Below are 27,953 nucleotides of genomic sequence, written 5' to 3'. Positions count from 1 at the left end.
CAAGCCTTGCAAACGTTCATCCAAACCTGCATTACGTGCATGTATTCACCAAAATTTTCAATCTCCAAGTTCAGATTATATCTATTAAAAGACCATTTTAGTTTCTTCCAAACACCTCGGGTTTGCAACATATCAGTCGGAATCTGGTATCAACACCACAGAACCAGTGGTTTTCCTTGCCTCAAGGTCTGCATGAGCCTGCGCGGCTTGAGACAGAGGGTAGGTGTGGTTAACAGGGACCTTCAGCATACCTGACGCAATGCTGGCAAACAGTTCTCCGGCAGCTTCCAGCAGCTCATTTCGAGTTGCATTGTATTGCATGAGTGAGGGCCTTGTCAGGAACAAGGATTTGGCAGCGAGGGCTGACAACGGAACAGGGTCTGGCATACCAGATGACTGCCCGAAGTTCACCATGTATCCGCGAGTCTTCAAGCATGCCAACGATCCCTGCATAAGAGCCCACTTCTAAGTGATCCTTGCAATAAAAGCACTTCTCAGAGTAAGAGAGCTCTTAAAGCTAGTGTTTGGAAGTAGCCCAAAATTTTGATCGATTCCATTTGTGGGTGCCTGTTTTGAACTGACCGAGCAATTGGGGCAGTTAGAGAAAAGAAACACAAATGGTGTATTGTGTTTGATCCAAGTAGTTGTATTGAAATAAACAAAATCTTCTATGGGAGGAAAACCACCCCACCATAAACCCATGTTTTGAGATACTTCCAAACACTGCTTTTAACTTTCTGTGATAAAACATTTCACCTGGAATGTGTCTTTCCCGACAGAATCATAGACCACGTTGACTCCTTCACCGGACGTTATCTCATCGACCCTGCTGACAAAGTCCTCTTGGCTGTAGATTATGACATGGTGGCATCCATCCTTAGATGCTTGAGCTGCTTTGGCTTCGGTTGACACGGTTCCAATGACGGTGGCACCAAGGGCATGTGCCCACTGGCAGAGTAGAGACCCAACACCTCCAGCTGCTGCATGGACAAGGATGGTGTGCCCGGGTTCAACCTGTATTCATTGTAAGTTAGCTCTTATGCTTAAAGCTTCTATAAACGTCCCGCATTCTATGTATGCATGCATGTATTTATGTATATAATTCGTTCCATAGGTAGTTTCAAGAACAGGGACTGCCAGTTTCAACCTGCATCCGCAGTCATGTCAGGATTATGGCACATATGAAGAAATGAGCCTGCATATGTATGAGTAGCAGTGCATTTTAGTCCATCTATGTTGGGGCCTTCCATTTACAGCAATCAGATAGTCAAGATTGACCCATCAGTGTGATTTTTGGGGCTTGCCCATCCATGGTTGGGGCTGGCGGATGGATGGTCTAGATCACTATAATGCATGGACACAAGTACAGTGGACCTATGTTGAAGGAGTTGTATTGATGGGTGTTAATTGATGTTGCTGAAATTTTCACCAGCACCTTCCAAGTACACGCAAGATGACTGAGACAAGGCGGGTAGATTTTCTGACCATATAATTATCAAATGAATGGATTGCCTACTCTAGAAAGGTAACAAAATGTCCAGAAGCAGTGTTCTTAACAAAACCAACCTTGAAGCATCGGCGTACGAGGAACTGTGCTGTCAGACCCTTAAGCATGATGGATGCTGCGACAATTGGATCGATAGAAGGTGGAACGCGCACCGCAACACTCGCAGTAAGGATCTGTTCTTGAGTGTAAGATCCCATTGGGTTTTCTGCATAAGCAACGATATCCCCCTCTTTCATGCCGGTCAGTCCAGGTCCCACAGCTGTCACCACTCCAACTGCCTCAAAGCCTGCAAAAGAAAGACTCATGTATATTCTCACTCTTATGCCTTCACAAATGAATTGAGCTACAAGGATACTTTTCTTTCTTTCTTTCCTCCTCCTTTTTTCTTTTTTACTTTTCTTTTCTTTTAGCAGCTAACCGCAGTTTCTTAAGATGGAATCAGAAGGGGACCATAGTCCCACTACAAAGGTCGGGACTACTAGGGCCTTGTGAAGTGCAAGACTAACAGCTACGTGATTAGACTCCTTACTAACAAGATTAAATGAAATATTTAATCTAGAGGTTAAGGATCTAATCTCATTAAAGATGTAGCAGAGCACCCATGGTTTTTCGAGAGCCCACTGAAGAACACTTTCAGCATGTCCTTCAACGATTGTGGGGATTAATGGCAAATACAACTACAGGTGAAGACTCTCGCAACGCAATCACTTCCGCATAAACGGGATGACAGAGCTTAAATGGCCTAGAAAAAGCACAGACCACTCTTCCCCCGGTCTTTGAGACTACCTCCAAACCCTGCCTTGCAGATAGAACCTATCAGCCAGAGAATATTCAATTTGTAACATCAATTGGGAGGGGACCACACTGCCGGAGGCCTAGAATTGGAAAGAGAATCTGCTGCTAGGCAGAACTACTGTCTGCCAATTTCAGTCAGCAAACAGCCATTGAAATCCTTAGAAACCGAGGCCCATTGAAACCCTCTTTTTTACCCGATACACGTGGTTGTGGGTGATTGCGTGTATCCGCAGGATTAGTCTCACTTCAAAAAAGAGGTGGGGACACCCTGTGTCTTCAAAAAATAATAAATAAATAAAACCTTATACTTTGTCTATTATCGACTCCGTAGGTTGTTGCTAATCGTTGAAGTCATGCAGTTTATTTCCTTCCAAATCTCGCAACAGAGAAAGAGGGAAGAGGTTCCAACGGACATCCCCTTTACCACGAAATGGGCCTTTCAACCAAAATAAGGTCACTTCAATCAATTGGTAAAACCCAGCCACGTTTAGGTCCGATTGGATGTGGCTCCAAACAGCAGAAGCTACTGAACAGTGAATGAATGGATGCTTGCCATCCTCTTCACTGGATTTTCACAGAACACACCTGCTCGGCATGAGAATATCTGTGTTTCAGCTTCCCAATTGTAAATACCTTATTGAGGATAGCTTGGAGGGGCTTTTGATTCCCATGATGGTAAAGAAAAAATGGAACTTTTCACATGTTTGAAAATTCTGAAAGAAAGATTTTGCTGAGAACATACCCGATGATTCTATCTTCCGGAATCTAATATCCTCGCCTCGGTGACTGAGATGCATCTCTTCCAACAAGTTTAGTAAGGCGTGGAGATCTTCCATCTCTACCTCCCTGAGATTCCTTCCACTGGTGATGACCCACACCCATTTATGTTCACGATGCTCAAGGCATTCTCTCACTGAAGCTGAAGCACCCTTGTTGCGCATGCGATTCTGAAAGCCATGAGAATTTTGTGGCCAACGAACAATCATTGACCCATTCATCTTCCCAAAAGCAGACCGATTGACTGTCGTTTACCACAATGAAAACTCCCCTCCAACAGTTTGCCCCAGGGCTTTGACTGATCACCCAAAGCCATGAATCCTGACAACATTTTTGAGAGAGCTGCCCTGCTTCTGATACCTTGCTTGCATCCCCTATCTGACTCACCGTATTTCTCCACACTAACGCTGCACCAAAGAGCATTGTTCTCCCTCCCAAATCTCCATCACCATTTGCTGAGTAACTAATATTCTTATCCTTTATCTTGCCGATTCCTAGGTACAAGCGTACTTCCACATGCAGAGGTGGATGGATAATCGGAACTGTCCATCTTCTGTGCCGATTATGGATGGAGGGATCCTGGTCACTAGGATTGAGGTATGCAGATTGGAAACTTTACAGTAGAAAATCAATCAATGTAGATTTGAACTGATCCAATCTGGTATTGGCTACGAAGTGCTTGATTTGGGAGCTGATCAAATAATTTCAAACAGAACCACAGAAAAGGTGATGAAAACAGAGGACACTCATGAGAAACCAATGGGAAGGAACCAATATTTTGCTGGCGGGTACATTCGGAGGTAGGCATAGAAAGAGTTGGGGAACACTAGAATATATTGGAGCCCTCTGTAACACCCCAAAATTTCGCTATTTTGAATTAGCAAAAAAATCCTTAAAAATTTTCTTTTTTATAACTAGCCACGTCATCACTTACTGACCCTTGACGCTTGAGATGAGCTTATGCGCGGCTGGTACCGATAAAGAACAGTACAAATAGGACCGATCGACCGTAGAAAACCAATGAATCTAACCGATCACTTAAACATCGAGATTAGCCCCATGATTTGTTCACATAGGGCCCAAATCTAACCGACCTGTCACTGACTAATCAAACAACCGTAACTAAATTAAAGATCTACCCGAAGACGAGTCAACTATGGCCCGGACCTTAATTAATAAACCAAATCAACCCAGTTACTCTTTTAGCCTAAAACCGATGGTTTAGAGTGATCAAGACCGAATCACCATTTTCGCTAATTTCGAATAGGCCATACTGTGAACTTAGTCAATCCATACCTCCATAACCGCGCCTAAGAAATCTCCCTACCCAATTTATTCCAGAAGTGCCCCGATTACCCGAACAAGTTGTAGACTACTCGTTAGTGGGCCGCTAGTTCCGAAATTATAGAGTAATGTCCAACTCACTGGGCTTGTGGTCCATCGCCAGAAATGGACTCAAACGACACCTGGAAATAGATGATTTGTGCAGTCCAGTGGGCAATCGTAAAATGCAACTCCCCCAAGTATTAGCCAAAAATCTGAATTTTAAAACAAATGGCCCTGCCACTTCGGACAATAAATTAGGACATTTCATACGTCGGATTCTACCCAAATTTACACCATATGTTGAAGATATTTTCCTGCACTCGCCTGCCAAATCTGACCCCCGATCGAGAAACGGTGACAGTTGATTGCAAATCGGACCCTTACGATAAAACCCTGCGTCCGTTTGCCATCAAACTTTGCCCAACCCTTCATCGGGCCATGGAGCACTTATCCCATAAATTAGATGGGCCAGGGGCCCATCAAGATGACCCCAATAGCCAGATATGGGCCCCACAAGGCCATTGGAGGCATTTAGTGAAAAACAGGGATAAATGACTTAATTTCTGGATGTTTAATGCCCAAACCCCTCTCATTTCCACCATTTCTAGCAGCTGAAATCTGGGAGAGAGAGAGAGAGAGAGAGAGAGAGAGAGAGAGAGAGAGAAGGAGAGTGACTGTGTGGTGCATGTGGTGCAAAATTCCTTACACTCACACCCCTAAATTGCCGGGAATTTCGACCCGATCGCCGTAGAACCAAGCTACGTCCGATCTAAGGTGAGATTCATATTCCAATCCACTCTTTCTTAGCGAACAGCCACATGCATGCATCTTACCGCCGCTTTCTTGTAACGCAGGGCCCCGACGCGTCGAGTTTGCGGACCCGGCGACGTTAGGACGCTTGCGAAGGCTTCCGATCGACTATAGGTGCGGACCATTACCTTTAGATGGCCAATTATCGTGTCTAGCGTAGATTTTAGTAAATGTGCACGATGTATTGTCCCTGCATGTTGCTAGATTTTTGAATTGCTTGATTTGGGATTGTAAACTTAGTATTTCCCCCAAATGTGGGAAGGGGTTTAGGCCCCAAACACCCCTGAATGTGTGAAATGCTGACCTGCATGTTAAATTAGAGTGTATGCACTCAATTTCCCCAAATATTGCTGAATTGTTAGTTGAACTTTGTTGCATGTGAAACATGTTAGGCATAGAAGGAATGTATTGTTGTCAAATTGCCTAATTTCTGGACTAATTACACTTGATTCCTATTATATCGCTGAATTATATGATTCGTGCCAACACATGTGAAATTGAATTGTTGTGAATGGGTGCATGGTTGTCCATCTTGTTGAAATTGTTGGAATATGTTGAGCATGATCCTCGTGGTTTGGTGGAGATTGGTGTATTGCTATCCATATACTTAGAATGCTGGATTTTGTTTGTCATTTTTGGAATTATTCCTGAATTTGCTGAATTTATGCTATCCGTCTGTGACTTTGCCCTCTCATGGAGTGGCCAATTAATCGGAATTATTGGGAAACCTTTGATTGGATCATCCCACGAGTAAGTCTGGCCCGATCAGTTAAACCGTAAGTTGTCGGCCGTAGTTGGACTACACGAGACGCCGTTCTCAGGCCGTTCAGTTTATGGTTCAGCTTGTGGGGGCATATTGGCTCATAAATTGGCCATCCTTGCATGTTAACCATGGTTGCACACATCTGTAGGAACCCATGATACCCTGAGACCCTTGCGCCCACTATCAACTATAATTTGCAGCCCACAAGACTCATAAGCCGGGGATGGTGGTATGCGACACTATGCTCGAGCTGTCGGCCTATGCTGGGGTGACGAGCCTCCCCGTAGTAACTAATGAGCACTAAGACTCGTGTGCTGGGGACGGTGGTATGGGACACTGTGCCCGTGCTGTCGGCCTATGTTGGGGTGACGACCTCCCCGTAGTGACCGTGAGCAGGACTTTGAAATCCCAATTGTTTTTGTATGAGCTTAAGAGCTATGGGATTGATGAACCCACGTGGGCTAAGGATCACGAGAGTCATACGGCCACGGCCATTGGAGCCGCGCGATCGGATTAGGGCAATGTTTCCGACAAGGGTATCTCGGTTTCCCCAACCTGCTGGATGAACGAACCTAATTAATCAACTTGGCTAACATTTACATGATATTGCATTATTACTTTGGCGATTCGGCAATCGTGGTCGCACTGAGGGAGTGTTGGTCATTCGCGATCGTTAGATGTTGTTGCTCGAGAGAGTGTTGGTGGTGAGCATGCATCATATCATTAAACCATGCATTGCATTAACTAAGAATACTTAGGATTCTATGATGTGTGTTGTTTACTAAATCTACTCTTATGTATGATGATTTATGTGATCTCTTGCTAATGGTACCACTGAGTTAGCTACTCACTCTCACTCTGGGATAGTGTTCTAAAACACCAACCAGAATCTGGTATAGATGCAGGAACACTAGAGCGGGACGCATTGGAAGATGCCAGTGTGGACGACGAAGAGGAGCAGGCGTACTATCAGACTTTCGACGGTTTCTTCCAGTTTATGTTTGGATGGTCGCGGGACATGGGCTAGGGCCCTAGTCATTTTGAGATATTTATCTGGGTGGGACTAGTTCCCGGTTTGAATTTTCTTGGCACTGTAATTTGGATATCTTACATGTTTAGCAGCTCGTATTTACATTTTATGATATTCTCATGCTTATGGTTTGCTAAACTCCTCATTACTTATGAATAAACCCAAATGCATTGGAATCTGGAGCCCATTAGGGCACACGTGGCACCCGAGAATTCGGGAGCCGAGTTCCTACTCGGCCCTTGAAATTCGGGACGTTACAGATGGTATCAAAGCATGGTTTGGGTTTAAGCTGGGCCTTGGGTGGTGGGTCCACAACGCCATTTTGACTTAGGAAGGAGCGTCGAACCTAGTGACATTAAAAGACCCTAGGACCAAGCCGTTTGGCAAATCTAAGCACTGAAATCTTAGCCTAGGGTTGGAATATAGGAGGGACCTAAGGCCACTTCTACTTCATTCCTACCCCAATTCTACTCTTTTCTACCATTTTCACCCTTAAATCATCACCCCATTCTCTTCCCAAGCTCTCAAAACTCAATCCCTAAGTCTCAACTCCTCCTTCCAACCCATCTCCTTAAAAAACCTCACCTTCCACCACTTTATCCTTTTAATTTTTCTAAATACTTTCATACTAGACAGCTCCTAAAGCTCAAAGGATGAAAAACTATAATTAAACTAAAATTTACTATAAATAGTAAAAATGTAAATAAAATGAACTTTTGACCATTAACCTTATGAAATATCACAAAATAACCAGGTTATTTGGATAGAGTAGCTTCTCCTACCCCAAATTCATATATGGCACGTCGAGTAACTCATTCTGAATTGAGAGATATACTTGTTTCAAATATCGAGTGACAGAGCCACTACCGGGACCACCAGAGGGCGGCGGCGGAACCGCCGAATCGGCAGCGCGCCACCGCTGGCATTAGAAGATGGCACTATCGCCGCCGACAACCACAGGCCGCTGGATTTTCTGCCCTTTTAGACCAAATTCAAAAAGTCATCTCCCTCAATATAACTCCGATTGAGGTGATTCAAAAGCCAGATTGAAACTTAACAAGTCTAGTTTCATATAAAAATAAATAAAGAATAAAATAAAAATTATAATATAGTTAAATTTAGGATGATTTGACAACTGTCCAAAAATCGTCAATTTCAGATAGTTGTTACTTTTAGAATTTTAATAATTTATCTACAACTCCAAATGAGATGAAATCTTGTGGGATGGATTTAAACTTAATGATAAATCATAATAAAGATTTTAAAAAATAATTCAAATACTAAAAGTATAAGAAACATTACAAAAAATAGAGACATTTTGCAATCATATAAAAATCATTAGTTTCAAACAACTCTTACTTCTAGAATTTTAATAATTTTTCTACAACTCAAAACGGTATGAAATTTTATAATATGAGATTAAACTCACTGATAACTCACTATAAAAAATTTTAAGAAAATAATTTAGTTACCTTAAGTATGAAAAACGTTACAAGCAGTAGAGGTATTCTATAAACAAACGGAAATTCTTTGATTTTGGACAACTAGTACTTCTTGAATTTTTATAATTTTTATGGAACTCCAAATGAAATGAAATTTTGTGAAATAAAAGTAAGCTTAATAATGAATTACAATGAAAATTATAAAAATAATATAGTAACTAAATGTGACAAATATGTTACAAATGATAGAAGGGTTGAAACCAAAAATTTTGCAACTTCGAGTTGCCAATAGACTAGTCATGTCTTTTCATATTAAGGTTTAGTATTTGGTGTCTAGTTTGGAATCATTTATAATTGTACTAGGAATCATCCCGTGATTAAATTTGATTTTATATATGTATATATATATATATATATATGTATATATATATAGATAGAGAGAGAGAGAGAGAGAGAGAGTAATGATCTCCTCTGCACCTTACCGCAAGAGAACTTTTGCGCACCAAATTACAACCGGTCATGCCAACTTAAACAAGTATGCTGTAAGTGAGCCTCACCATAATGTTTTCCTATGATCCATTCTAACAATTCAATCCATGATATCAATTGAACCGTAGGGTGCAAAAAATATGGCTGATTTGTGATTTACTAGGCCACAAAATAGAAAACAGTAAGAGAGGAAAAGCCTAACTTTGAATTTTTACAGGGCTCACCATGATGTTTATGTGAAATCCATTTCATCCATTAATTGCCTCGTAGAGGTTAATTCATGGAGACCAAACATTAGACCCATTCCTGATTTATGTTGATCACACCAAGTGAAGTGATTTTGATAGTGGGTGTTCCTTACATGGTTTCCACTCATGTGGCCCACAAGAATTATGGATGTGGCTGATGTTGGATCAATACCCCTAAATTATCATATAGATCCATTATGGTTAGAGTGGATTTTACATACATGTCAAGGTGGGCTGTGAGACCCCTATCCTAGCCTGTACTGTTCCGTAGGCTTCTGCAATCCTCCCGATCGAATTCCCGCGACCCGCGATCTGTTATCGGCATTTGAGCGCGATCCTGAGTCGTATCCCGTATATTAGAGTCGGCTCTACTCGAAAGTTATATCCTGGCAACCGCACCGTTGCCGCGTCTCGCGCGCTGAAGCGATACCCGGGCCAGAAGATGTGGGCCCATGTTCAGTTCGAGGAAAACATCGCGCGTTGCAAATCCTAAGAGAATATGTTCCATCAAATGTTAAGTACACACCCCATCACTCACACCCATCCCCAAGTACCATACCCATCTCCAAAAGTCAACTCTCCCCATCACCGATCACTCACTCACCCATCCCTCTCTTACATCCCATCCTCTCTCTCTCTCTCTCTCATTTCAAACTCATTCTCCCAAGCAACCATGGGAGGTGGACGTCCAAGCTCTCCATGAGAAAGAGCTACGTGTGGTCTACCTTCCTACCATCCAATCCCACCCTCCATGATCGATCTCAACCGTTGAAGTCCATCCATTGGAGCTCTAGCATGCATTGGCGAAAGAAGGAAGAGGAGATCTAACGGTGGGTGTTCTTTAGGTAGATCCTTTCATTTTCTTGCTTAGGGCAAGTGGGACCCACCAATCAATGATGAGGATCCCATCTTGGTCCCTAGGTGTGGCCAATGGCCCACCTCGATCGAATGCATGTATCATAATGTAAGAGGGGCCCATAATGGCGGGGCCCTCCCACAACCGTCTCTCTCTCTCTCTCTCTCTCTCTCTCTCTCTCTCTCTCTATTTTTCCTTGTATGATGGCCCACCCTTCCATGGACCGCACCATGATGCATGCGTTGTATATTCACAACGTCTATCCATTTTGCCAGATCGTGGGGACCACTGTGTTTCATTCCAGGCCGCCCACCCAGGGCTTGGGCACTGAAGCTGCATCAAAAAATATATTTATATAATATAATATAATATACGATATTATGTGGTGGGCCCCACGTGGGACCGACCTGCCGTGAAGTGGGTTGGCCGGAGTACCTTACACCAGCCACACAGCTGTTGTTGGCGTCAGTGAGGTCTGTGGGCCTCCATCACAAGGTATGTGTATATCCCAACCGTCCGTCCATTTGCTGGACAGTGGGACCCAGCCACACAAGTGAGGTCCTCACCGTCCAGCTGGGATGTGACCCCCACCTTGATGATGTATGTATCCACACCATTCGTCCAGATTGGAGAGGCCACAGGCCTAGTCGTTAAAGAAAAATGGAAATATTAGCTTGATCCAAAAAAATTCTGGTGGGCTACTCACGTGGACCCCACCTTGGTGTATGTATTTGATCCACACCGTCCATCCCATTTTCCAGCTCATTTTAGCCCTTGAACCAAAAAAGTAAGCCAATCAGAATCTCTAGCGAGCCACATCATAGAAGACAGTGATATTTACTGTTAAAATCTGTTAGGGCCCACTGTAATGTTTCTGCACATCAAAACATATTGAATATTGGGCTCGTTAGGCCTGTCACGAGCTTGGGAACCCAACTGGCGGGGTGGATCCTCCTGATGTGGGCCCCACCTATGAAAATCCTCACATACAAAAAAAAATAATAATAATAAAAAATGCAGACGCTGCTGCTGCTAGCGTCCAGAGGACACTGCAGCAAGCAGCATCCTGCTGCTTTAAATCAAGGCAGGGACTGTGGGCCCCACCACAGGTCCCACCATGATATATGTCAGACATCTACATTGTGCATATGATGGGTCCCCTCTAGGTATTGGGATACCCCAAAAATCAGTCGTGCACGGGACTTAGATGGCCCACACCCTCTAAAATCATGTGAAGACATGCTAAATCATATAAAAGCACTTGCTGGGGTCCATTTGAAATTTGGATGCATCTGAAACTTGGTCTGACCCCTTAATCAAGTGGGACACACATGATGGATGGGCTGGATTTGTGAACCACGGCTTGGTGGGCCCCACAAATGATTGTGAATGTTTTAATGGAGAGTAAACCTCTCAACTATTGTGCATGGTGTGGCCCACACAAACCACAGATTGACTTGATTTTTAAGTCCTAGGCCCACCATGATAGGTGTGTTGCTTACACACCGTTCATCCATTTTTTTTTATAAACCTTATAAGGCCGTAGGCCCCACATAAATGAAGTAGATCCAGACATCAGGTGGATGCCCACCGGCAACACTTGGGGTGTCCCACCATGGACTGTATTGTGAGGCCCACCATAGTGTATGTGTTGTATATTCACACTGTCAAGCCTTTTCTAGTGAATGCAAGGCCGTGGGCCCCATTGGGAGGCAGGCCCAAATCCCAAGTGGACCATACTATAAGTAATGGTTATAAAACGTCCACCGTAGGGCCAACTTGAGAGGCCCACCATGTTATATATGTTGTATGCACGTTGTCCATCCATTTCAAAAGCGTGGGCTGTCCCATTGGGCCCACCATGTTATATGTGTTGTTCATATGCTGTTCATCCACTTTTTTTTTGGGCCATGGGCTGCCCCATGAGGCTCACTTCAATGTATGTGTTATACGTACTATCCACTCATTCGTCAAGCCCACTTTGATGTATTTTGTGGCCCATTCGAGAGGCCCACTTTGATATACTTGTGGCCCATGTGTAGGGCCCACCTATTGTGGATTTGAAGCCCATGGGTTGTGGCCCATTGTGATGTATTCGAGGCCCATGGGTTGAGGCCCATTGTGATTTATTTGGGGCCCATGGGTCGTGGCCCATTGAGATGTATTTTCACCCCATATGTCATGACCCATTGTGATGTACTTCCCGCCCATTGGTAAGGCCCATTGTGATGTATTTCCGGTCCATATGGCGTGGCCATTGTGATGTTTTTTGTAGCCATGTATATGAGGCCCATTATGAGACTCATTATGATGTGCATTAGGCCCATGGGTTGTGGCCCGTGTGATGTATCTGATGCCCATGTGCAGGGCCCACCTGTTGTGTATATGAGGCCCTAAGACGTGGCCTAATGTGATGCACATGTAGCCCTTGTATGAGGCTTGTTGTGATGTATATTAGGCCCATGTGATGCGGCCCATAGTGATGTATACGTAGCCCTTGTATAAGGCCCATTGTAATGTATATTAGGCCTTTGTGTGAGGCCATGAGCCCACTTTATGTTTGGCTCTATGTGGGCCAATCCTTGGGAGCAATGTTGGTTAAATGTCCACATTGATGGGCAATGATGGTTAAATGTCCACATTGTGACCTTCCCTTAGGACGATTGTATAGGCCGATTCCGATTGTCGAGGCTAATTGTCAAAGCTGATTACCATTGTTAATGCCAATTACCGAGACCGATTATCGAAGTCGATTCCAATTGTCGAGGCCGATTCCGATTGTCGAGGCCGATTCCGATTAACGAGGCCGATTCCGACTGTCGAGGCCGATTCCGATTGTCGAGGCTGATTACCATTGTCGAGGCCGAATACCGAGGCGGATTCCGATTGTCAAGGCTGATTACCATTATCGAGGCTGATTCCAATTACCAAGGCCAATTTCGATTGTCGAGGCCGATTACCCAGGCCGATTGTCAAGGCCGATTCCGATTGTCGAGGCCGACGAGGCCAATTACCATTATTGAGGCCGATTATCAGGCTAATTGTATAGGCCGATTATCAGTGTCGGTTGTTGATACCGATTATGAGTATGTGACAGCATAGCATCATGATACATGCCCATACACATCATCTGCATGTTTGTTATGAGATATGATTGACCATTGCATATACAATAGTGTCAGTGGTTTATGGGACTCCTTGATAGGCAGAGTTATCCCACATGAGCGCACGGTATGCGCAGGATTAATGCATGACTGGATTATATGACTCATGCATCTTGCATTGTGTGTTGTGATTGTTGTACGCCCTAGCGACATCAGGGCCGTAACTTTCACAGGCATATCGTGAATGGTCAGATGGGACACAGGAAATATGTTATTAGCATTGAGCTGACATAGATGGCCCTGAGTGAAAATCCCTAAACCCACTTAGTACCAGAGGACGCCCCAACGTCGAGATCAAGTGAATATATATGAGCACATGAAGGCCATATACTAGTAGGCCGCGTCTCCCACAGTGTCGTGATCGGTTAGGAGGGGGTGTGGCCTTATCCGCCTGAGGGACTAGGCAATGCTAGGCCGAGTCTGACCAGCTTAAGGAATGGGTCCGCTATCGACGAGTCAGGCCCAATATTGGCAGGCAGATAGTGAGGTCTCTTCCACTTCCCAATTGTGCACTTGATAGGGTGGCTGGTGGCGTAGAGTGTACTAGACCCCGGTGATGACCCCAAAGATGTACAGTACTAATTTGTGGAGCAGGAATTGCATACTCATTCATTCATTCACTATCCACTCAAGCTGGTGGTGCGCAACTATTTGTTGTGTACCTTCGTAATGGTCAAGATTTCGGTTGGGGCGCGCGACTAACCTAAGATCAGGAGTTTACCGCATTGAGTCTGACTATCCAAATTAGGTATGAGACTAGTTTGGATAGAAGTCCCTTGTGATGGACCCCATAGCCTGCGATACTACGTACTATCATCCCGACTTCACATTCCAGCATGGTCATTCGCACCGCATATTGCATTACATCCTCGGCATCTGATATTTGGTTTTTTATGGCTCCTCATTTGTATAGCCGATCTGTATTGCGTATCCTGATATCGTATGATTCATGATCTTATCAACATTTCCGATATTGTATAATTATGGCATTGTGTTGAATACCTGGCACTTACCTTGTGCACACACTTACACCACCCTCTAAGCTTTCTATAAGCTTATGCACGATAGATGCGTGCAGGTGATGTTAAGTTGCAACAGCGTGGAGCTTGGAGCATGTAGCTGACTTCTGGAGCTTTCTTTTTGACATATGTATTTCTCTTTCAACATTATTCAAATGTTTATATTAGTAGATATGTGATGATGATGTTGCCTTTGTGATTTGGGTAAACTTGTGGTTACGTTTATTACGAGTAAACGTACATTGGAAAATCCTCCTTGTAGGATCCCAGGATCAGAATCTGGAGTATGGATGTTCGGAGCCGAGAATGGGGTACTACAGAGGCTGTCGGCACCAGATTCAGCGATCGGGAATTTTGAGAGCCCCGTTTCCAAGTTTGGGGCGTGACATGGGCCCACCTCCAGTTGAACCAATATCGGTTGGGACGTTATCCTAGGTTGTGGATTAGATGCCGTGACGAGCATCAACCACCTAACAGCTGGTTGGTGCTAGTTGGCCCAACAATGATGTATGTGTTTAATCCAAGCCGTCCATCTATTTTTCCAACTGAATGTATGACATGTTCCAAAAAAATGAGTCAGATCCAAATATCAAGTGGACCATGCCACAAGAACAGTTGCTGGAAAGCCCACCATTAAAAATTCTCTGGGCCAAAGTAAGCTTTGGGTCAAGCTAATATTTGTGTTTTTCCTTCATCCAAGTCTCTATGACCTAACCAATAGGTTGGATGGCAGACAAACTATACCTAAAAAATTTTAATGATGGGCGTTTAATCTGTTTAATCACCACTATTTTCATGTGGTGTGGTCCACTTTAAATTTGGATCTTATGCATTTTTGGGATCATACCATAAATTGAGCTAGAAAAATGGATGGACAGCTTGGATTAAATATATACATCATTCGTTTGGCTCTCTAGCACCAACCAGTAGCAAGGTTGTTAGTTACTGACAGGGTCGGGCCGGTCGGCATGCAATCCATGTCTCTGACGCATCCCAACCACTACTGAATTGGCTAGGGGTTGGCCCACCTTGATGTTTATATGAATCCGCTCCATCCATAAGGTGTGTGACAATAATTTATTCGTAGGGATAAAAGATCGGCCACATTTATAATGTTGGTGGGCCACATGAGCAAAAACAATGTAGGGGATGCCAACTATCCAAACGGTTTCACTTGATGTGACCGATATGAATCACCAATCTACCTAATTTTTAAGATATACTACTAAATTTCTATCACAGACCTAATGATGGGGGTGGATTTCATGAATGTATCATGATGGGGCCTAATCTTAGCCCATGCGTTTTTACTTGTGTTGGTTGGTGCGTAAAATATCTCGTGCGCAGGAGACCGGGACTATATATATATATATATATATATATATATATATTTTTGTTTAAATTGTTTTGGTGCAATTAAGTTAGGACCCTTTAGTAGGATTGAGTTTCATAGTTCAATACTCTGTAAGCTCATATTAGAGGCGAGCTACAGAAAAATATTTTGAATTTTCTTATTTTTTTATGGACTCAAGGTTCAAACAACATCGAGAAGACGATATTCTTCATCTTTCCTTTTTTGCGTCCTTATTAACGTTATTAGCACTCCAAACCTCTAGAATATCTTAGAACTCTCGACTCTTCCTTCCCTCTCGAAGTTAACAAAACTGAAGTGCAGTTGCTCTTAACCCACTAGGCATAAGATCGAAATAACAATATATGTATAAAATTTTATGCCATTAGAAACCCTTTTAGGATGACCTTTAACCATGAACATATTGAGAGATTTATTAACCCCAAATTTGGATATAAATTAAAATGAGAACTCTCTTAGACCAAGACCCAAAGGACAACCTTATAAATAGGAAATTTGAACTTTTCAATGATAGGTATTCCCTACACATTTAGATTGATCGGACTACGGACTTATAGAACTATACACCTGCAGGACACGGATTGCGTCCTACCCCTGCCCGGATGGTAATCCGTCCAGGCAAGGCTCTGTGGGGCCCACCGTGATGTAAGTGTTTTATCCAAGCCGTTAATCGCTTTTCTCAGATCATTTTAAAGTATGAGCCAAACACTAAGAAAGGTATAGGGCTTAAGTGGACCACAAAGTGAGGATTTAATGTTCACCATTAAAAACTTATTGGGAGTTAGAGGAGTTTCGGATCAAGCTAATATTTGTTTTTTCACTTCATCCACGCCTACATGACCTTATTAATAGGTTGGATGATAAAAAAACATCACGGTGGCCCATTAGAAAGGTTTCAATGGTGGGTGTCATTATCACTGCAGCTTACTCCAGTGTGGTCCACTGGAGCTGTGGACCTGCTTCAATTTTAATTACATACCTTAAAATGATATGAGAAAAGCGATGAACGGTGTGGATCAAACAATTACATTACGGTGGGACCCACAAAGCCCTGCCCAGACGAATTACCGTCCGAGCGGGGGTAGGACGCAATCCACGTCCTACACCTGCAAAGCATTCACAGCTTGACCCAATTCTCAATCCTAGGAGACTACCAATGGACTCACAGCTTCAACCGAGCAGAAGACCAGGATCCACCAAGACTAAAAAAGGGGTACAATAAGCCTTCTACCCTGGCCAGGTAGATGATCGACGTATCGGGTTCAAGCCCACTACAACCGTCTCTCCGTATTGGTCGAACATTAAAAACATATACTCTTACTCTAGATAGAGGGGAATCGTTGTCATGAATCCAAATCTTTTAAAATAAATAAATAAATTGTAGTAAACCATCAGGGTGAAAAAGTTTTAAGGGGGGTAGACTAAAATGAGCCAGACCAGCGTAGATAGTATGCACCCTACCATGCACATGAACATGAAATCAATGAAACTTAGGCGTATAGGATTAAATTACCCTTACCTAATTACATTAGGCAATTTCGAGGACGAAATTGTTTTTAAGGGAGGTAGATTGTAACACTACGAAATTTCGCTATTTTGAATTACCAAAAAAATCCTTAAATTTTTCTTTTTTTATAACTAGTCACGCCATCACTTACTGACCCTTGACGCTTGAGATGAGCTTATGCGCGGCTGGTACCGATAAAGAACCATACAAATAGGATTGATCGACCGTAGAAAACCAATGAATCCAACCAACATCGAGATTAGCCCCATGATTTGTTCACATATGGCCCAAATCTAACCGACCTGCAACTAACTAATCAAACAACCGTAACTAAATTAAAGATCTATCCGAAGCTGAGTCAGCTATGGACCGGACCTTAATTAATAAACCAAATCAACCCAGTTATTCTTTTAGCCTAAAACCGACGGTTTAGAGTGATCAGGACCGAATCACCATTTTCGCTAATTTCGAATAGGCCATACTGTGAACTTAGTCAATCCATACCTCCACAACCGCGCCCAAGAAATCTCCCTACCCAATTTATTCCAAATGTGCCCGATTACCCGAACAAGTTTTAGACCGCTCGTTAGTGAGCCGCTAATTCCGAAATTATAGAGTAATGTCCATCTCACTGGGCTCGTGGTCCATCACGGGAAATGGACTCAAACGACACCTGGAAATAGACGATTTGCGCAGTCCAGTTGGCACTTGTAAAATGCAACTCTCCCAAGTATTATTCAAAAATCTAAATTTTAAAACAAATGGCCCCGCTACTTAGGATAATAAATTAGGGCATTTCAGCCACAGATTCCACCCAAATCTACACCATAGGTTGAAGATATTTCCTTGCACTCGCCTGCCAAATCTGACCCCTCGATCGAGAAACGGTGACCGTTGATCACGAATCAGACCCTTGCAATAAAACCCCGCGTCCGTTTGCTGTCAAACTTTGCCCAGCCCTTCATTGGGCCATGGGGCACCTATCCCATAAATTAGATGGGCCAGGGGCCCATCAGGACGGCCATTGGAGGCATTTAGTGAAATGCAAGGCCAAATGACTTAATTTCTGGATATTTAATGCCCAAACCCCTCCCATTTCCAACAGCGAAAATCTGGGAGAGGGAGAGAGAGAGAGAGAGAGAGGGAGGGAGGGAAGGAGAGTGATTGTGTGGTGCATGTGGTGCTTGGGGATCAAAATTCCCCACACCCACACCCCTAAATTGCCGGGAATTTCGACCCGATCGCTGTAGAACCAAGCTATGTCCGATCTAAGGTGAGATTCGGATTTCAATCCACTCTTTCTTGGCGAGCAACCACACGCATGCATCTTACCGCCGCTTTCTTGCAACGTAGGTCCCCGGCGCGTCGAGTTTGTGGACCTAGCGACGTTAGGACGCTTGCAAAGGCTTCCGATCAACTATAGGTGCGGACCATTACCTTTAGATGGCCGATTATTGTGCCTAGCATAGATTTTAGTAAATGTGCATGATGTGTTGCTGGATTTTTGAATTGCTTGATTTGGGAATGTAAACTTAGAATTTCCCCCAAATGTGGGAAGAGGTTTAGGGCCCAAACACCCCCGAATGTGTGAAATGCTGACCTGCATGTTAAATTAGAGTGTATGCACTCAATTTCCCCAAATATTGTTGAATTGTTGGTTGAACTTTGTTGCATGTGAAACATGTTAGGCATAGAAGGAATGTATTGTTGTCAAATTGCCGAATTTCTGGACTAATTACACTTGATTTCTGTTATATCGTTGAATTATATGATTCGTGCCGACACATGTGAAATTGAATTGTTGTGAATGGGTGCATGGTTGTCCATCTTGTTGAAATTGTTGAAATATGTTGAGCATGATCCTCGTGGTTTGGCGGAGATTGGTGTATTGCTGTCCATATACTTAGAATGCTGGATTTTGCTTGTCATTTGTGGAATTATTCCTGAATTTACTGAATTCATGCTATCCGTCTGTGAACTTGCCCTCTCATGGAGTGGCCGATTAACCGGAATTATTGAGAAACCTTTCATTGGATCATCCCACGAGTAAGTCTGCCCCGACCAGTTAAACCATAAGTTGTCGGCCGTAGTTGGACTACACGAGACGCCGTTCTCAGGCCGTTCAGTTTATGGTTCAGGTTGTGGGGGCATGTTGGCTCATAAATCGGCCATCCTTGCATGTTAACCATGGTTACACACATCTGTAGGAACCCGTAATACCCTGAGACCCTTGCGCCCACTATTAACTATAATTTGCGGCCCACAAGACTCATGAGCCAGGGATGGTGGTATGGGACACTATGCCTGAGCTGTCAGCCTACGCTGGGGTCACGAGCCTCCCCGTAGTGACTAATGAGCACTAAGACTCGTGAGCCGGGGACGATGGTATGGGACACTGTGCCTGTGCTGTCCACCTACGCCGGGGTGACGACCTCCCCGTAATGACCGCGAGCAGGACTTTGAAGTCCCAATTGTTTTCGTATGAGCTTAAGAGCTATGAGATTGACGAATTCACGAGGGCTAAGGATCGCGAGAGTCATACGGCAACGACCATTAGAGCCGCACGGTCGGATTAGGGCAATGTTTTCCGACAAGGGTATCTCGGTTTCCCAACCTGCTGGATGAATGAACCTAACTAATCAACTTGGATAACATTTACATGACATTGCATTATTACTTTGGCGATTCGGTAGTCGAGGTCGCACTGAGGGAGTATTGGTCATTCACGATCGTTAGATATTGTCGCTCGAGAGAGTGTTGGTGGTGAGAGGTATGCATCGTATCATTAAACCGTGCATTGCATTAACTAAGAGTATTTAGGATTCTATGGTGTATGTTGTTTACTAAATCTACTCTTATGTATGATGATTTGTGTGATCTATTATTAATGGTAACACTGAGTTAGCTACTCACTCCCACTCTAGGACGGTGTTCTAAAACACCAACCAGAATCTGGCATAGATGCAGGAACACTGGAGCAGGACGCGTTGGAAGATGCCGGTGTGGACGACGAAGTGGACCAGGCGTACTATCAGACTTTCGGCAGTTTCTTCTAATTTATGTTTGGATAGTCGCGGGACATGGGCCAGGGTCCTAGTCATTTTGGGATATTTATCTGGGTGGGACTAGTTCCCGGTTTGGATTTTCTTGGCACTGTAATTTGGATATCTTACATATTTAGCAGCTCGTATTTACATTTTATGATATTCTCATGCTTATGGTTTGCTAAACTCCTAATTGCTTATAAATTAGCCCAAATACATTGGAATCTGAGCACACGTGGCACCCGGGAATTCGGGAGCCGAGTTCCTACTCAGCCCCTGAAATTCGGAGCGTTACACCCTCCCTCCCTGCCAGAACAAGAAATTACAAGTATCGTAGTTATTATTTGCTTCTAAACAATGCCACTATGATTTAATTGCTAGGGGCCCTTCTGATTCACATCGAATTAGGTTTTTGGGCTATCATGGGATCTTGAAAATATCATGAAATAGTGTGTGGTATTTGACTTATCAGTTCGTAAGATGGACAGGGTGTGCTTCATGCAAATCATGATTGAGATCAAAGCAGAACATTCCAGTTCTTATTTCACTTGGGGCAGAAATGCTAGAAAAAACAAAAGCCTGTTAACATGGATTACATCTTCCATCACCCAAGCAAAACAGATATTTTGCACACCTTAAACAAAGTATGCAGACAGAATCTTTAGCAAGATGGAAGCTGAATTTCTTTTAAAAAAAAAATCAAAGACTGTTACTAAACATGTTCACCTGGAGTAAAAGGCAAAGCCGTTTTGTACACCCCTTTGCGGTAATAGACGTCGATGAAATTGACCCCAATCGCTATGTTTTTAACACGGATCTCTCCCTCTTTGGGCTCTCCTATTTCCACATCCTCCCACTTCAAGACCTGCTCTTCAAAAAAAAAAAAAAGGAAAGTGAAAACATCAAATCAAAATTGCATCATGAAAACATTGGAATTTACTCTATAGCCAAACAAATCCAACAAGCGTTGGCAGCACACAAGAAGTTATCTGAACAATATCAAACCATTGGAATCACACAGCGGCGGTTAACCCACAACACAACTGAAACACATGAAACTACCAAAGAAACAAATAATCAAGAGAAAAAAAAAAAAAGAATTGGGTTCAGCTCGATATTGAGAATTGGCCAAAGATCAATATTTGTGATTTCTATCAAGTCCAGGTGAATTTCTATCAGCTCGATATTGAGAATTGGCCCAATATCAATATTTGCAATTACTATCAAGACCAGGTGAATTTATTTCAGAAGCAAGTTAATTCAATATGCAGAGATACTTTGGGCACTGTTTCAGAAACAGTATTTTTATTTTGTTTATTTTTTAGAATTAGCTAACAGTAATTATATACTGGAGATCTTGATCGCTAATACATAATTATGTATTAGCTAAAACGAGATGAACTCATTTTTACACGCCTGCCAAACAGTGCCTCGTCCAAAATTGAAATCAGTTTTTGACAAATCATCCAAGAACTGGGTTTTACCTGATATCTCCATGTATTGGCCAAAAAAATTGATGTGGGAAATTTCAAAACTATCCAATAAATGGGGAAAAAAAATCAAGAAAAATAAGCAGCTGGTCAATTAGATATCGACAATCAACCCAATAATCGATCTGGGTTTAGATGAATTCATATAGGAAACGGATCCGATTGCATACCGACAAATTTTTTGATTAAGAGGGTTTTCATGAAGCAATCCAAGCTTCAAATCCCAACAACGAAACAGAAAATTCAAAACTGATTATTTCAATCCGACCCAAATGAAGTGGGGTTTCCATGAATTTACCTACCAAACTATTCAAACAAGCTCAGAACCCCTTAAAAAGTCCCAAGACTTTTTTAAAAAGAAGAAGAAAGAAGACCACAGAACCCATATCAGAATCAAAATCCACACAACCCATGAACATCTCCTGTTTTCATAGGAAGCAGTCTATCTAGTGGTTACCACTATTTAAGAGTGAGAGTGGTGGTAAGTATGGGAAAGGTTAAAAGAGAAAGGAAAGAGTAGAGATTAAAGAAGGAAGAAGCTTGCCTCTGGCCCACCAAGCTCATGTACTCTGATTGCTTTCACCATTGCTGCAAATGCTCTGATCGGTTGTTTGGGTGTGGTAGGGTTGAAGGAGGTACAGATGACTGAAGAGGTCTTCTTCTTGCTTAGCAGTGAGATCTTTCCAGAGCTTACCAACGGTGTTTTTTTGGGCCCATGGGCTAGTTTGGTAGAGCCCATTTTCTGTTACTTTCTAGAACCTTCTTAAATAGCGTGGCCAAAGATGAGGACGCGGATTGCCTGTGGACCCGGTCTCTATGGATATCCCTGGTGACCCAAACTTCGTGGGACCCACCGTGATGTGTATGTTTTATCCACGCCGTCCAAATGTTTTACGAGGTTATTTTAGGTAATGGGTACAAAAACGAGGCAGAAACAAAGATCAAGTGGACCATACCACAGAAAAGAGTGGAGATTAAACGCTTACCATTGAAAGTTTCTTGGGGAACATAGAAGTTTTGGATAAATCTAATGTTTGTCTTATCCCTTCATATAGTTCTGAATGAATTTATAAATATATTGGATGGAAAGTAAATCTGACTGTCGGGCCATCAGGTATATATCCGTGGAGACGGTCTCCCGGCAAACCCGTGCAACCAAGCAACTCAATAGTGTTGAATAAACTATTGTTCGGGGTTTTCATTCGTATCTTTCTAATATTATCAAGTGGTTAGATGGTAAATTAACATCATTACGGGCTCAAGAAAAGTCCGAAGGTTGGTATTAGATAGAATTAAAATAAATATGCTACTAAATTAGTGGTACATTTCGTTTGGTTTCTTTATTAACTATTAGCTTGGTATATTTTGAAAAATCAGCCATATGACAGAGAACTATGGTCTGCAGCAAGAAACTTTGCCGAGCCATCTAAAATTTGAATTAAATTGCTTCCATATACACTATGGTTTTGCTGGATTCGAATGGATTCTTGATGTAGAAAAGTTATCTAAGTTCCATCATAATGTATAGGCCATATCAATGCCATCCATCCATTTTTTTAAATCATTTTATGATATCAACTCAAAAATAAGCAAATCCATAGCTCAAGTGGACCACACAACGAAAGGTGATGGTGCTTGAAAACTTCTTAGGGGCTATGGAAGTTTTGAATCAAGTTAATATTTGTGTTTTCCCTTCAGCTATAACCGTGTGACCTTTAAAACATGTTGGATGGAAAATAAACATCATAGTTGGCCCAAGGAAGGTTGCATTGGTGGGCGTCATTGTACCCACTACTTCATGTGGTGTGGTCCATGTAAGCTTTAGAATTGTCTCATTGTTGGGCCCATCCCATAAAATGATGTCACAAGAGGGATGCATGGTATGGATATAACAGATACATCATGGTGGGTTTGCATTACTTGGTAACATCCACACACTAACAATGGTAATGGCGTGTGGCATTTCCAAACTAGGTGCAGAGAGTGGATGAATCTTCACTGTTTCCACAATTCAATCCCACTGTGTTTCAAAATAAAGGTCAGAATCTACTTTTTCACTATTCTCCTTCCAAACAAGAAATAGGATGACCTTAAGCTTACGGGAATCCAAAAAAACCTAACACCACGTAATCATTACTCAATACCAATTTTCATCCCACCTGATTCCATCTAATACCATGGGCCAAACTCCGTTAACGGTGGACCCCATTACCTTCAAGTGAAATGATACAATTAGCATTGGATATATTTCAATTACGCAGTACAATGTAGCGTCCAAGCACTCAGAGTTGCTAGAACATTCCATCCACATCCCCCAAGAGCGGGGTAGAGTAACTCTGTGGGGCCCACTGTCATTTATGTGCTTTACCCAATTCATCCATCCTCTTTTCCATATCATTTTAGGGCATGAGCCCAAAATTTGGATCATATCTAAAGTTCAAGTGAACCACACCACAGGAAACAAATAAAAACTGCTACTGTTGGAAAGTACGTCGGGCCACGGAAGTTCAGGGTTAAGAGGATATTTGTGTTTTACCTTCAGCCATGTCTACATAACTTTATGAACATGTTTGATGACAAATAAAGATCATTGTGGGCACTTGGAAAGTTTCAAGGGTGTATGTCATCATCCCACTATTTCCCATGGTGTGGTCCACTTGAGCGTTAGATATACTTCAATTTTTTTCTCATTCTATAAAATGTAATGATGAAACAGATGGACAGCATGGATAAGATACATATATCACATGTGGACTCACAAAATTTACTCATTACGCTATAGCCAACTGAGTTACTCATTCCTAGGGGTGTATATCAAGTCGAACCGAGTCAAGTTGGCCTCAGCTCGGCTCGAATTGACCACTGGCTGACCTTAGCTCGAACTTGGCTCGGCTCGGTTCGGTCAGTAGTTTGGGCCAGCTTGGGCTGAGTTTGGGCCAAGATCGAGTCGAGTTCGCCATTGAGGCATTTTCCACGAACACCTGGACTGCACCTTCAAAATCGCTCTTAATGTGAGACAGAAGCAATGGTTTTATAGGTATTTCATCAAACACCTTCTAAGCAACATAAAAAATCAAGAAAAAAAAAAGGTATTTGTTTCATTTACATACATTCCTTGCCACCGGTCATACTTTGTTGAGCCATTTTATCAAACACTCGGTGAGCAACATCAATGGCAAAGTAACCGAGTCACCGAACTAGTTCGATCCGAGTTCGATTCGAGCTAGATTCGATCCGAGTTGAGTCGAGCCGGGGCCTCCTCGAACTCGGCTCAAACTCATTTTCGAGCTAAAAAAATCAGCTCGACTCGACTCGAACTCAGCTTCGAACAGAGTCGAATCGAGCTTTTTCAAGTCGAGTCAAGCCAGCTAACCGTGCTACTCGGTTCACATACACCCCTACAGTCATTCCGCTCACCCTAAAATAATAGGGTGGACGATTGCGTGGATCCATTTCTTAAATGGTAGTGACTCTTTAACCATAATCTTAGTGAAGATTTAGTTAAATCCAGGCCATTCACATTTTGAACCTTACTGTGGATGGAACATGTCCAGAAGATTAAACATTTTAGGCTATCATAGCCACACGTAGCCTCCCAATTTATTGGATATGGACGGTTATAAGGGAACAAGTAGCCGTTGGATTTAATGGCTGATATAAGATAGATAATATCGTTTAAACGGTATGGTTTTCTGGATATCGTCCATCCATGATGGTGCTTGCAATTGGACTGTCTGGATTCTTAATCAATGTGATTTTAGATTTATGCGAGGGGATGAGTTACCCCACTCTCAATGGAAGCGGATTGGCTGGTGTACCACACACTGGCTATATAGCTAATGTATTGACGTCAGAAAGTTCTATAGTCCTTTCATGAGGTATGTGTTATATCCAAACCGTCCATCCATTTGAGGAGCTTGTCTTAAGGCTTGAGATGAAAAATAATACAAATCTAAAGATAAGGTGTACCACATTGCAAAAAGCAGTGAGGGATTGAATGTCTACCATTGAAACTCTTTTGGAGTCACAGAAGTTTTGGATCAACATGAAATTTGTTTTTCCTCTTCATATAGGTCATTGTGACCTTATGAACAGATTGGATGAAAAATAAACGTTATGGTGGGTTCTACAAATTTTTTAACGGTGAACATCATTATCCTGCTGCTATTTGTGGTGTGGTCTTTTGGATAATACACTAAAATGATCTCTAAAAATTGATGAACAGTGTGGATATAATAAATACATCACTGTGGGGCCATGTAACTTTGATCTCCTTTAACCGTTCATACAACTCAGAGCCCGAGGAGTGTAGAGGAAGCGGATTGGCTGGTGTACCTCACACCAGCTATATAGCTGATATATTGACGTCAGCAAGTTCTATGGGTCTAATCAAGAGGTATGTGTTATATCTAAACCGTTCATCCATCTGGCCAGCTCATCTTAAGGCTTGAGACGAAAAATAAGACAAATCTAACTATCAAGTGCACCACACTACAAAAAGTAGTGGGAGATTAAATATCTACCATTGAAACCCTTTTTAGGTCATAAAAGTTTTAGATCAATATGAAATAGGGTTGTACATGAACTGGGCTAGCCCGGTTAACTCGCTCGACTCGGCTCGAAAAAGCTCGACTCGGCCCGACTCGAAACTGAGTTCAGTCGGTACGTGCCATTTTCTTTGGTCTGAAATTGAGTTCGGGCCAAGTTCGAATAGGTCCCAGTTCGGCCTGACCCGTCTCGACTCGGTCAAGTGGTGCATATATATATATATATATATATATATATATATTCAAAACCCTACCCGTCCCTTTCCCCTCTACCCTTTTGGGATAGTTCACCGCTCATTTTTGAAGTGACAGTGACTCATCCACCTCATAGACGTATAACTTGAACAACCTACATTCATCCAAATACAAAAAGGAATTATAATGTCCTTACTAGTTAGATTTTTTGTGGAGTCTATAATTCAACCATCTAAACCATTGATCGAGGGCCTTATAATGGAATGCGGATTACCTGCCAAAGCCCTTCCCATGAACTTGCTGTAAGGTTCGAAACTGGCCCGAACTTGCCCAATTGCTTACCGGGCCGAGTTCAAGCTGGACATGATGGCCCGGTGACTAGGCCGGGCCGGGTTCGGGCTGGGTGTGGTTGGTGACCGGGCTGGGCCGGGTTAAGCCCAGTTCAACTCGGATCGACTCGTGTACACCCCTAATATGAAATTTGTTTTCCCTCTTCATCCATGTCTTTGTGACCTTATGAACAGATTGGATGGAAAATAAACGTTATGGTGGGCCTTATGAATTTTTTAACGGTGAAAATCATTATCTCCGCTTTTATTTGTGGTGTGGTCCATCTGATCTTTGGATATGATTCATTTCTTGAACAATGGTTTAAATGATCTGATCCATCTAATCTTTGGATATGATTATTTTTTAGATAATGCTCTGAAATGATCTCTAAAAATATATGAACAGTATAGATACAATAAATACATAATTGTGGAGCCTATGTATCTTTTATCTACTTTGAATCGTTCGTACAACTTGGAGCTCGAGGAGCGTCGGTGCTCGTATTGGCACAACACGTACCTACAACACAAATATAGCTGGTGTGTGGTACAACAGCCAATCCACTTCGGATCCGGATTAGATACGGACAGGGTGGATAGTGAGTCGGCTGCTAAAGTGACATTGATAAGTTTTGTGTGCCCCACTATAACGTATGTGTTGTATCCACACTGTCCATCCATCTTGAGATATCATTTTATGGCATGAGCTAAAGAATGACGGAGATAAAAATCTGTAGTGGATCTCAGCACAGAAAACAGTGGGAAGAGTGATTCCCACCGTTGAAACTATTCAAAGGCCCACCATAATGTTTATTTGAAATCCAACCTGTTCAAAAGTTAAAAAAGACTTGATATAAAGGAAAACACAAATATCAGCTTGATCTAAAACTTTTGAGGCCTTTAGAAGTTTTAATGGTGGACGTCACTGTCCCCACTGTTTTCTGTGGTGGGGTCCACTGGAGCTTTGGATTTAACTCATTCTTTGGATATTGCCACAAAATGATCTCTCCAAATGTATGGAAGGTGTGGATACAAAACATACATCATGGTGGGGCCCACGGAACTTGGTGACGTCACTTCAGTAGCCAGTCTCGCTGCTCAACATGTCAGTAGCTAATCCGCGCCCATCCGCTCCCCACCATGATGTATGTGTTTCATCCATTCCGTTCATCCATTTTTACAGATCATTTTATTGCTTGATCCCAAAAATGAGAGGTATATAAATCTCAGGTAGACCACACCA

General features: G+C 42.6%; 1 protein-coding gene and 1 long non-coding RNA gene across 3 annotated transcripts in view; both read right to left on the bottom strand.

Moving 5' to 3' along the window:
- LOC131248236 (uncharacterized) overlaps positions 1–27,953 on the bottom strand; it is a 42,552-nt gene that overhangs the window by 909 nt on the left and 13,690 nt on the right. The window lies entirely within an intron of this gene.
- Positions 16–22,342, bottom strand: LOC131248234 (uncharacterized). Of its 2 annotated transcripts, XM_058248407.1 has the most exons (5): positions 22,184–22,342; positions 20,876–21,014; positions 1,567–1,793; positions 757–1,014; positions 16–447 (listed from the first exon to the last, which is right to left on the bottom strand). In XM_058248407.1, the coding sequence occupies exons 1-5, from the start codon at positions 22,223–22,225 to the stop codon at positions 133–135; spliced, it is 981 nt and encodes a 326-aa protein (XP_058104390.1). In that variant the 5' UTR covers positions 22,226–22,342; the 3' UTR covers positions 16–132. The 2 variants fall into 2 exon arrangements, with proteins under 2 accessions (XP_058104390.1, XP_058104389.1); XM_058248406.1 differs by lacking the exons at positions 20,876–21,014; positions 22,184–22,342 and adding an exon at positions 3,045–3,658.

Source organism: Magnolia sinica, chromosome 6 (assembly GCF_029962835.1).
Source record: "Magnolia sinica isolate HGM2019 chromosome 6, MsV1, whole genome shotgun sequence".
Classification (NCBI taxonomy): domain Eukaryota; kingdom Viridiplantae; phylum Streptophyta; class Magnoliopsida; order Magnoliales; family Magnoliaceae; genus Magnolia; species Magnolia sinica.
Note: the sequence above shows the minus strand (reverse complement) of the source record. Positions and strands in the feature narration are given on the sequence as shown.